Source organism: Orycteropus afer, unplaced genomic scaffold (assembly GCF_000298275.1).
Source record: "Orycteropus afer afer isolate SDZICR_OR568_19922 unplaced genomic scaffold, OryAfe1.0 scaffold00058, whole genome shotgun sequence".
Classification (NCBI taxonomy): Eukaryota; Metazoa; Chordata; class Mammalia; order Tubulidentata; family Orycteropodidae; genus Orycteropus; species Orycteropus afer.
This window is the reverse complement of record NW_006921645.1, coordinates 12,420,178-12,432,556: the sequence shown is the minus strand read 5'-3', so window position 1 is coordinate 12,432,556 and position 12,379 is coordinate 12,420,178. Positions and strand designations below refer to the sequence as shown.

Sequence of the window (12,379 nt, the reverse complement as noted above, 5' to 3'; positions counted from 1 at the left end):
CCTACTTCCGTAGTGATACTGCCTCGGAAACCCAAGGAGGGGTCGCTATGAGTCGGGTTTGACTCGACGGCACATAACAACAACAACAACAAGTTAAGATCATGCCGAAAATGGCTGACACAGGGTTCCAGTCTGGGAGTGTCTGACTTCAAACTTTGTGTTTACCGTTTCTAAATCAAAAATAAGTATCACAATCAGAAAATTCAACAAATGATGGGGATTCCTAGCAAGAAATACAGGCAAAAAAGAAATTAGACAACTCTGAGACTCATTTTTAACAAGGGCAACATGTGGCCAACAGCATTTCTAGAAACTTCTTCTTGTGGTTGTGTTTATCATAGGTAAAGAGAGACAAAGCAACTAGGAGAATCATCTAGTCATGAAAGGTCCAGAATTTCAGCCAGGGCTGTGCATGAGAATACCTTGTGGGGGATTGCTTTTTCTAAAAACAGATTCTAGGACCCCACTCTGACCATGGCTTAAAGTTTATACCTAAAACAAACTCACTGCCGTCGAGTCGGATCCGACTCATAGTGACCCCTCCTTGAGTTTCCAAGGCATTATCACTATGGAAGTACACTGCCCAATAAGGAATCTATATAATTTAACAAATTGATCATGGGAATGGCATCTGAGACTCCAGTGATGCTGCAAGGATGGTGAAGAAGTGGTGTATAACATGGATAAAGGGAAAGATGATCGCTGAGCACAGGTGCCAAGAGGGAAACTGAGAGGAAGGACCTGGGGAGGGCCTTGGAGAGAAGATGGCAGAACACCCAGGAGAGCCATTATAGTCCATTTTAAGACAGAGATCATGTCTGGTTGACAAGGCCATCGATAGCCTATAAGGAACCTTTGTGAAAACTAGAAGTAAGCTTCCCACCTGCTCTGGGTGTCCAATCTGGCTAGAGGGGAGCACATTTCCCCTAGGCCAATTCAGTTGTTCAGGGAACACAGCTGGTGAGTGGAACATGGCTGATTTCAGTCCCCTACTTGTCCCTTTGACTGGGCTCATTTGTGCAGTGTGGAACCTGAACAACTATATGTGGCACCCCTCTCTTGGTCCCTTGGAAGGAGCTGCCTCCTGAGGAGCAGAACAGGAATGAGGAGAGGAGAGGCTCACCTGAAGGAGAGATTTCAGCAGCATAATCTGGGTCAGCCGGTTCCTGTTCTCCCTGTAGGTCAGAGATACAAACACTCACCCGGATGCAGACGCAGGTGGAGACCCCACATATGCCTGCTCAGGTCTCCCTGCCTGATTAGCTTCCCATGAGGTTTGTCTTGTTAGGTTACCCAGGACAGTGACTTCCAGTCCCAGGAAGCAGATCAGGGAGTGAACGGTGGGGGTAGGGGTGGTTATGGGTGGGACAGCCTGAGGAATTGTTCTGGGACTCAGGGCCCCCAAAAAGGCTTATGAGGGATTTGGGAGTAGAGACAAGCAAGCACAGAGTCAGGAGAGTTAGAGTGGACAAAGAAGAGAGCCTGAAACCATGGGAAGGGGCAGCTGGGGAGGACTGTGGGCTGGAAGAGAAAGAAGGGGAGAGACTCACCCAGTTCTCCCTGCCTCCATAGGGTGGTGCAGCGAAGGCAGTGGGACCTTGCTCATGATGAAGAGGATCACTTCAGAGCGCTGGTACGTGGGCAGCGTGCTGGCAAAAGAGCCTGCAGAGAGGAAGGTGGAGAGGGTTGGCCCAGGTGAGGCTGACAGGTGCCTCTCTTGGCTCTGCCTTTCAGCTAAACAAACCACTGCCCAGAACAGTCTGGGTGTGATTCTGCCTTTAGAGGAAGGGGAAGGCATTGGATGACACCAGAGGGCTCTTCCAGGCTCTGAGTCCTTCTCTCATTATTCCTGAGGCTGCAGTTAAAGTCTCTGCTTAATGCTGGGGGTTAGGGTAGGAGATGGAAAGAGCTAGGTCCTGGAACAAGGTTTGGATCTGGGCTCTTCCACAGGCTGCTCTGTTGTGTGCCCTTGGGTACCTCACGCCTCCAGCATCTTTACTGGCTCCGCCTACGAATGGGGTTCATTGCTGCCCTGGCTCCTCTCAAAGCTGAGGGGCAGCTCACACAGTGCTATGGACAGGAAGGTGCTGAAAGTAACGCACCCCTCACATACTTATCTGGGGCTTTATAAGTCTCCTGTCCATGTCCATGTGCACATACATCTTTCTCCATGACCTTCTCCCGTTTCCTCCCTTCCCCTTCTCTTCCCTACTCCCCACCTCCCATCCAATCACATCAGGATGGCTCAGTGGGGACTGGGGTGAAAAGAGACTTGGCCTTCCTTTCCTTGGCCTTTGATCTGAAGTCCTGGTGAGAAACCCACAGATATTGCCCTGTGCTGCACTAGGCCTGGGTTCCGGCTAGTCTATGAGCTGTGTGGAGCTCCATTTCCCCAACACCCATGACTACCTCCCACCACAGCCTGGGCTGCTGTCCTCAGGCCCGAGGGCCCCACCTATGGTCTTGATGACGGCCTCCTGGAACATGCGCTCCTCGTGCTCCTTGATGATCTTGGTGCCGAGGCTGACGGCCCCGTCATAGCTCCCCGTCAGCGCGTAGTCGATGCTGAGCCGCAGCTGTCTCAGCAGAGTGTTGAACATCTCCAGCACAGTGGGCCCTGAGCACAGTGGGGGAGACCCGCAACCAGGGCTGCACACCCTCTTGTCCTCCCTGCCCTGTCACCAGGCAAGCCAGGCTCACATCAAGTGGGGTTCCTCTGCTTCCACCTTCCCCAGCTGACTCTGAGGTCACTCTGCTGACCCTTGCCCTGAAGGAAGGCAGCTCCCCACAAAGGCAGTTCTTTGTTTGGAGTCTCTTTAGGGGGTTCCCAACCCTCACACCTTCACATATGGCCCCCTTACCGACAGAGCCGGTGGCAGCGATGATAGCAGCTTCAGACAGCACCTCCACAATGCCTGCCCGCACGGTGGCCGCACTGCGGCTGTTGGCGTCCAGATGGCTCAGGAGCTGCTGGATAACCAGGTGGGAGTGCTGCGGCTGGGGGGAGGAAGATGGTGCTGTTCCCAAACAGCAACCCCCCCCAATGCCTCTGAGCCAGGCCACCCCTCTACTAGGACCCAAAGAACAGGGTAAACAAAAGTGATGGACCCAAGGGCAGCTGGCACTGGAGGGGGCAGCCAGATATCCCAGTTCATTTTCCTGGAGCCCCTCCCCACTTGGTCCATCAAGGACCAGTGAAGAACTCAGTTTCCACATTTTTCCTAGGCTCTTTCACTTCCAATGGGTCAAAAATCAATTTCAAACTATTCTCTTCTTTGTCAGTTTTCCCTGGCCTCAAGTCTTCTGGGTAAAAGCCACATGGTTTAGCCCAGTGCTGCTCACAGGGTGGCCCTGGGTAGTGAACACAATTTATACACGTGGGTGCTAACTGACAGGTTGGACGTTCAAGACTACCCAGAAGTGTCTTGATAGAAAAGCCTATCTACTCCCAAAATATCAGCCATTGGAAACCCCATGGAGCACAGGTCTACTCTGACACACATGGATGGAGTCATCGTGAGTTGGAATCAATTTGTCAGCAACCAGGACTGGATGCTCAAAGGATGGCCTGTGGAATGGTGCCCATTCAAGATCTGTTTGAGATCAGTTTACACCAAGATTAGTACAGAAATTGAGAGAGTATGTGTTTATGTAAGCAACGTGACATTGCTCTGGCAGCCAAATGTGGTGTCAATGGGTTTGCAGTTTGTGGGTCTTTTTCATTTCACTTTTCTAGGGTTTCTTTTTTATTGCATTTTGTAAAAGTACTGGCTGATGATGTATTGGAAATAGAGCTAAACTGATCCACAGCTAATTTAAGCAGTAGTGGTTTAGACAACTAGGGACTTAGGATATGAGGAACCATTAGACCAAGGAAGCCACCATACCTGAATTGAGTACATGATGATTTTAAAGCAACGAATGGCAAACACTTTGGGTTCCCAGAGAGAATGGTTATCCAGATGGCTGTGAGGGAGAAAATACAGAGAAGTGACTATGAAACACAAAGTGATGTCAGGGAGGAGATGTCTCCTGGAAGAAAGGCCCCTCTTCTGAATGAGGAAGGGCTTATGGGGTGCAGGTGAGGGAAGGAAATCATGAGGGCCCTTGGGCAGTCCCAGCCTCTCAACTGGAGGGAGGTCAAGGAGCTAGGTTCTGGAGCTGTGCGCACAAGGAATGAGCCAGGCATCTTTCTTCAGCTTCAGTGCCCTCCTACCAACTCCTCTCCCCAAAACTGCCCTTACCACTGGGTGGCAGATTTTGCTTTCATAATGCAAGGAACATGGCACAGAGATGGGACCAACTTGGCCAGCTGACCAGATGAACTAGACTTGGGACCTCCCCAGTGCTCCTTGGCTATAGCACCACAGCTATGAGTCCTCTTCCTCTTCGGGAGTCAGCGAGGACATACTGGGATTTACACTTAAAAGCTGAAGGCTGTGGCATGGGAGGAGCCACTCACATGAGAACAGGCTTGATTGCGTTTTTGATGTTGCCAAAGGCAGCCCGGCCCAGCAGCTCCCGAAGGCACCTCTCAGCGAGCTCTGCTGGGTTTTCCTTTTCCTTCTCTGGGGCTTGGAGGGGCGAGGGGGACCGGCTGTGGGGACACAAAGAAGGATGGAATGCAAGGCTGAGTCAGGTTTTGTGTGCTCCTGGGTATCTGCTTTATCTAAGCAAGTGATGATATGGGGACAGACAGAAATATGACACAGACCTATATACTAGGTAAAAGGGGTTCTGGTAGTATAGTGGTTAAAGCACTGGGCTGGTGACCAAAAGATCAGCAGTTCAGACCTACCAGCTGCTCCGCAGGAGAAAGATGGGGGCAGTGTGCTTCTGTAAAGATTTACAGCCTTGGAAAGCCTATGGAGCAGTTCTGTTGTGTCTTACCGGGTCACTATGAGTTGGAATTGAGTTGATGGCAGTAGGTTTTTTATATACAGTAGGTAACAGGTACAGTCAGAACCATTAGAAACTAAAAGGGGTGAAGAGTTTAGAGGGGAAGAAAACGGGGCGGGGAGGACAAGGGAAAAGCTCCTTTTCTAGAAATCTTCAAAGACAGACCCGATGTGTCTGTTTGGGAGGGATCCCTGAGCACCATGAGCTTTGGGAGGCACAGACCAGGAGTGCCCCCGTGTAACAGGGAAGGAAGAGAAACACACACGAAGAGTAAGGAGCAGACGAGCAGGAGAAAGCAAAAGAAGGTGGGAGAAAGAAAGAAGGGAAAAGAGACAGGGAGAAAGGAAAACTACTCAGTAGCGATCCAGTGGTACCAAGTCACAGGGTCCCAATTCCCAGACCTGGACACAAGAAGGGGCCCCAGGACTTTTCCACCCTGGGACCACAGGGACCACAGTGGGAGCTCAGCAGTGAGCTGTTATTTCAGAACTGGCCACCAGAGGGCGCATTTACTTTCCCCTGCCTCCCTCCAACAGCCCAGATTCTACTGACAGAAAGACAGCAAGCAGCTCAGGGTCTTCAGCAAACATCGTGCTCAGCCAAGGTGGGTCAGCAACACCAACTTTTACCTCTAATCCATTTCACAGAGGGGAAGAGCATGGGGCAGGCATGGGAATGAATTCATGCCGAGGGCTTCCAAGGTTAAAACCCATTTCTGCAACTCCTTTTGTGTATTTGTGATTGTTTGCTGGCTGGTCAAGCCATCACATTTTAAGGGTCTGAAATATCATCAGGAAGTGAGGAGGAGGGGCAGTCCTTAGTAACTGGAACCACAAAAGGCATTTTCAAACCTCCTTGGCCTGCTGCTTCCAGAGAGACAAAGGTAACCCGACTCTGGGTTCTTTGTGTTCTGACCAGCGCACCCCTGCCTCCTGGGAGTCCAGCACCATCACTGCTCTGCCTTTGTTAACACAGATGTTAAGGGCTACAGCGGGCTGGCAGAGGGCCACACTCAAGGCTCCTACAGAGCCAGCTGTGGACTCACGTGGAGAATAAGCCACAAAATGCCAAGATGCCTGGCCTTGCCGCTGGGTTTTACTTACCAGCCAGAGTCATGTAGTTCCTGGGGAGGGTGGGAGGACCTGCATGTGTCCACTCTCACCCAACCCTCACCCGTCTGCTCACCTCTCTGCCTCCTCCACGTGCTGCAGATTGAAAAGCAGCGAGGGGACGATCTTGTCCATGTGCTGTGGGTCCCAGATGTTGGCCTGCAATTCATCATTCACCGTCTTCCTCACCACCCCTTGCAGACCTTTGATGCCTGACATTCGGATTCTGTGAGGAAAGGGGCACGATGAAACCACAAAGTCCTCAAGGCTGAGAAGTCCAGCTTCTGAGGCAAGGAGAGGAGTACAGCGTGGGGGTTAGGGATGCATCCATTAGTCAAAGGGCACAATGGAGACCACCTACTGGCAGGCTGACTTCTTGGGCTGGTGAACTTAAGTCCAGGAAGCCTTGTGTTCCGGCTCACCTCAAATACTCCCAGACCGCTCTTGTCCTGGTACCCAGTGTAGAATTACCCAACAAGTAAGGTAAGCACAGGCTTACTTGTCCTTACCCATTAATCTGTAGTGAACAATTACACATTTTTCACCACATCAAAGATTCTGCTTCTAGGTATGGCTGGCATCTGTCTCTCTCCCAACCCCATAGCACCTTCCTACAAAATCAGTCTCTATTCAGATTTACAATCTCTGACGGGGATTGAGTACCCAGTAAGCAAGGCAAGCAGGGCTTACTTGTGCTTACTTATAAATCTGCAATGAACATCATGTGGTGAAAAACATGTAAAACTGTTCACTACAGATCAGTAAGCAAGCACAAGTAAGCCCGTGCTCACCTTGCTCGCTGGGTAATCTGCCCCTGCTGGTACCATGCTGGCTTCCTCTCTAAGGTGCTGGTTGCTCCAAATTTCCCCTTTTTAACACTTGCCTAGGTTTGCTCCAGTTTGGGTCCAAGATATAAGAGCTCAAAGCACTGTCAGGAACTGATGGGCATCATCTAGGATTATATGTAATTTATTTTTTGGGGGGGAGGGTCTGGAGGGAGAAGCAGAGAGCTGTCAGGCTCTCCAGGCACAAACGGTTTTCATCTGGGGCTAGGCTGGCTGAGAAATAGGAGGGGAAATTGAGAAACACCATGGTGGGGTCCCTTTTACACTCCTCCAGCCCTCACTGCACTGGCCCCAGGTCAGCATGGCCCTGCAGAAGGAAATCTTCTTCATTGGCCACTTAATTCAGATCAAAGTTTTCTATTTTCAAATTATAAAATAATACATGCTAATTATAGCAAAACATAGAGAAGAGAAAATGTACCCTTATGGTCACCACAGGAGCCCTGGTGGTGCAGTGGTTAAGTGCTCAGCTGCACAAAAGGTCAGTGGTTTGAACCTACCAGCCACTCTGTGACAGAAAGAAGTGGCAGTCTGCTTCCAGAAAGATTATGGCCTTGGAAACCCTATAGGGGAGTACTACTCTGTCTTATAGGGTTGCTATGAGTCAGAATCATTGGTCGGCATTGGGATGGACCTCACTCAAAGATAACCATCATTAGCATGTTGGTGTCTTTCCTTTCTCCTTTGTATAATATTTAACAGAACAAAGAACCTATTGCAGTGTAATTTGTATTGGCCTTTTTCACACAATATTATAAGTATTTTCACATATTATTAATGCTTCATAAATACATTGAATGGTTCCATGATAAATTATCTTAAGAACTCTCTAAATTACTCTCTTATTGATTATTTAAGTTATTTATAAATTGTGCTACCATATATCATACTATGATAGACATAAACTTTTTTTTTTTTTAATTGTCATTTGGGTGAAAGTTTATAAAGCAAATTGGTTTTCCATTCAACAATCCATGCACGTTCTGTTTTGTGACATTAACTGCAATCCCCACACTGTAACAGCATTCTTCACACTTCCTCCCTGTGCCCACCCCTTCCCTTCATCCTTCCTTCCTATCCTCTCCTGCCTTCCTAGCTCTATCCCTGGGCAAATGCTGGCTTCTTGATTGTGCTAGTGAGTGCACACCCTGCTGACATTACAGTTCACCTTATAGGCCTATTGTTTGGCTGACAGTTGAGTCACAGGGGTTAAGTTCAGTTCCTAGCTTGAAAGATGTCTAAGGGCCATCCATAGTCTAGGGTTCTCTACCAGTCTTCATCAAACCAGTAAGCCTGGTCTTTTTATGATTTTGAGTTTTGTTTCACATTCCCCTACATTCTATCTGGGACCTCTTATTGTGATCCCTTTCAGAGCAGTCAGCAATGGTAGCTGGGCACCATCTAGTTCGTCTGGCCTCAGGGTCATGGAGGTTGGGGTGCATGCCATCCATAGTCCTTTGGACTAATTATTTCCTGCGTGTTTCATTTTCTTCACTCTACTTTGCTCTGGATGGGAGAGACCAAGAGTTGTATCTTAAATGGCTTCTCACTAGCTTTTAAGACCCCAGTCACTAGTCACCAAAGAAGGATGTAGAACATTGTCTTTGTGGACTATGTATGCCAATTGACCTTAGTGTCCCCCAAGACTATGGTCCATACCCAGCAATTCATCTCTCAAGGTGTTTGGTTACGACTAAGACATTTTCATAACTTTGTCCCCTGTAATGGACATCATTTTGTAAAAATCGTTTTCTACAGTTCAAATCATTACCATGAGTGGAATTACTGAATTGAAAGGCAAGGTACAAAACAAACAAACTCACTACCATTGAGTTTATTCTGACTCATAGTGACCCCTTTTGGATTTCTGAGGTAGTACATCCTTATGGAAATAGACTCCCCAGTCTTCCTTCCATGGAGTGGCTGGTGGGTTTGAACTGCCAACCTTCTGGTTAGCAGTCAAATGTTTTAGGCACTGTGCCACCAGAGCTCCTTAAGGTACATAAGGCTCTCAATATCACTGAATGATTCTCTCCACCCAATGCACAAACTGTGGTAGAATACCATTGCCACTGCACCCACATCAACATTGGGATCTCCTTATAGACATCTGTTCCATTTTATGGCTCAGAAAAATCTCTATATCATTTAGCTATCTTACTTCACATCCTTTTGATTAGCACTAGAAGTGAGTACTTTTTCTAAATGTTTAGTTTAATTTCAATGTTCAGTTGCCATTGGTATTTTCAGCTTCAGTTTTAAGTGAGATTACCAGGGTGCTACTCTGGCTTACTCAGGCCATAGTATTTTCAATCACCTCATATGCATGCGAGGGCTGAATAATAAAAAAAGAAAAGACAGAAGAACTGATGCCTTTGAATCATGGTGTTGGTGAAGAATATTGAATATAGCATGCATCGCCAGAAGAATGAACAAACCAGTCCTAGGAGAAGTACAACCAGAACGGTCTGTAGAAGCAAAGATGCTAAGGTTTTGGCCCATTTACTTAGGACATGTCATCAGGAAAGACCAACTGCTAGAAAAGTCATCACGTTATGTAGAGGGTCAGCAAAATGAGGAAAAGTCTCAATGACATGGATTGACACAGTAGCTGCAATAATGGCCTCAAACATAACCAATAATCATGAAGATGGAGCAGAACCAGGCTCATTCTGTTATGCACAGGGGTGCCAAGAGTGGAAGTTGATTGAACAGCGACCAACAATAACATCACCATAGCAGTGATGATGTGCTGATGGAACCCAGCACATCTGCCTTTGCTCTGGGCTTGGCCTCTGCAGAGGCCAGAGAATAAGCAAAAGGCAGAGACCTCAGGGAACAGGGTGTCCAGTGAGGTTATGAAAAAAGAGAGACGAAAAGATTGAGTGAATGTGGGAGTGTGAATGTATGTGAGTGTGTGTGAGAGTGAGTGTGTGTTTTGTGAGTGAGTGTATGTATGTGGCAGCATGAGGGGTGTGTCTTCTATTCTCCCTCCTGAAAGCCTGGCACCACCTGAATCGTCAGCACTTACTACAGCCACACTTAGTTAGTCTTATACTTTCTGCAACACCTGCTTCTGGGCATGCCTCACTTGCTCTGGTCATTCTGCCTCTTCATAACCGTTTCAGAGTGAGGTGGCTACTCAGGAAGTCAACACTGGGGGGGAGGACAAGCCTTCCTCCCTTAGGTCCTGCTGGCCTTGTCATAGGACTGGGGAAGCCCAGCTCCAGGAAGCCCTTGACTGGTTCATGAGAAGGGACAGTGGGGATGCCAGGAGATGGCTATCCAGTAGTCCTGGGACCTGCCTAGTAGTCGTTCCATTGCCTTGGAAACACTGAGAATTGGCAATCTTGGGGATGGGAAGATTGTCTGGACACCACTCATTTCTTGTTCCTCCAACCCAGAGAACAATCTCGTTTAAGGGGCACACAGGGTTCCCTGACCTGCCGTTCCACATAAGTTGGCCCCTCTGTGATCCCTTTGAGATGCTGATGAGATGAAGGCAGGATTTTCTAAGTTCTGGAAAAATCAACAGACAACGTGCCTGCTGTTGGCATGTTGACTTCATGACAACTTCAGTCCACCAACCTCTTCCTTCTCCAACTCTTCCTCCGCTTTGATTGATATGAATAGCTTAGCCCCTGTCCCCTTCCCTTCCTCCTCCTTTTCCCTCTTCTTCCTCTTTTATACATATTCTCTAGTTTCTTATGGCCTTCTCAAGTTGATAACTTATTCTTTGTAGGCAAGGACCTACCTACCAATTCTTTTGCACAAGGCTTGGCACAAGATACCTATTTACTGATTCGTCAGTCTGACACTTTATATATCTGTGTCAGCATATATTTAGGTAAATTTCTTTCTGATTTTATTTGAGGGATTTTATTTCTATGTCAATGAATATATTCCCATGAGTTAACTATTTTTATAAGTTTCAGTATGGGAGTATACGAAAGTATACTCTATAACTCAAGGTATCTGTCTGGAAGCATTCATTTGTTCATTCACTCATTTACTCAACAAGTATTTATTGAGTGCCTACTGTCTCCAGGCACTGGTTTAGCACTTGGGATGCATCAGTGAACCCAATAAACATTCCTACCCTCACTGAACTTACATTCTAGTGGGGAGAAATAGACAACGAATGAGAAGCAAGAAGGAAATTATAAAACATGTTTGCAGGGGATGAACGCGATGGGTGAGGGAGAAGGGATGTAAGTATGTGGGGCTGTTCAGGGTGAAGCTTCAATGACAAGGGGACATTTAAGCAAAGGCTTGAAGGAGATGAGGGAGTGAGCTACATGGATGCACAGAAGGAAGGATTCCAGGCACAGGGACAGACCATGCAAAGCCTGGTGGTTAGAATGTTCCTGGGGAGGAGATGAGGTAAGGGAAGTGGGGGAGCCGCTAATATAAGGAATCTTTTTTGGTATTGATGTGGATGTACATTTTAATGAGTCATGGTGAGTGGGTATGTTTCTCAGGTGAATAAAATATATGTAATGCTGAACAGAGTGTTTAGGGTGTGCGTGTATGGTCTGCCACTGGCTCTCAAATTGGGCTCAAAGGGCCATCATCTTAAGTCCAGCCCTGTTTTCTGGTCCAAGAGGTGTTCCTTTGGGAAGCACACATTGGAGCCAGCACTGCCTGCCAGCCTGGGCTAGTCCAGGTCCTCTTCCTCCTTCTCTGTTCCCACAGCCTCCAGAGGTTTCTTCCCAGCAACATCGGAGCAAAAGTAAACACCAGTGTGATCCGACAAGCACTCAACTGGAAACTCCGTAAGACCCATGGAGGCTTCTGTCATGTGCTGAGCAGCATGTGCTGAACAGACCTCCCTCATCTCCCCCTACTCACTTGGTCTTGATTTCCAAGTCACCGTGGCTGGAGTGACACATTTCACTGAACCGGGACACAAAGAAATCGTAGCTTCGATGATATGACGGGGTGTCTTCCTCGATGTTAGCAAACTTCACAAACTGTCAGGGAGAAGAGAGAAAAAAGTACCCACTGTCCTCCTCGCCTTCAGGGCTCTGTGACTTGGCATCCCCGTGACCCTGCTCCTCCAACCACAGTGACACCGCGGCAACCACACATTACAGGACCCAGCTCCGCTCGCCTCCCAGAGCACGCTTGGGAGGTCTGAGTTCCAACCCCTGTTTATTTTTCCTGTCTATACAAGACTGGACATGGCTGTACTGGGTTGGATAGTGTCCCTTGAAATGAATGCCTACCTAGGACCTCAGAATGTAACTTTGTTTTCAAATAGGATCTTTGCAGGTATGACCTAATTATATGAGGTCATACTGCATAAGAGCTGGCCCTAAAGCCGATGAGTGGTGTCCTTATAAGAAGGCCAATGGGGAGAGAAGGGAAAAGATGGCTTAATGCATAGAAGATACCGAGCTTCTGTCAAGGGTGATGGGAATATCTGGGAACAGACACCAATGATGCTTGAACAGTGTGATGAACTTAATACACATCACTGAACTGTACATATGAAGACTGTTAAAATCACAAATATTTTGTTAC

At 47.8% G+C, this 12,379-nt stretch overlaps 1 protein-coding gene across 1 annotated transcript in view; it reads right to left on the bottom strand.

The window, feature by feature from the left end:
- The window catches only part of EFR3B (EFR3 homolog B), a 60,504-nt gene that overhangs the window by 16,352 nt on the left and 31,773 nt on the right, over positions 1–12,379 (bottom strand). Inside the window, exons 4-11 of the mRNA XM_007939281.2 lie at positions 11,705–11,826; positions 6,085–6,234; positions 4,463–4,597; positions 3,888–3,966; positions 2,862–2,997; positions 2,456–2,617; positions 1,551–1,662; positions 1,124–1,175 (exon numbers count right to left, since the gene is read on the bottom strand). Coding sequence (XP_007937472.1) covers positions 1,124–1,175; positions 1,551–1,662; positions 2,456–2,617; positions 2,862–2,997; positions 3,888–3,966; positions 4,463–4,597; positions 6,085–6,234; positions 11,705–11,826 — 948 coding nt within the window. The remainder of the gene's footprint in view (positions 1–1,123; positions 1,176–1,550; positions 1,663–2,455; positions 2,618–2,861; positions 2,998–3,887; positions 3,967–4,462; positions 4,598–6,084; positions 6,235–11,704; positions 11,827–12,379) is intronic.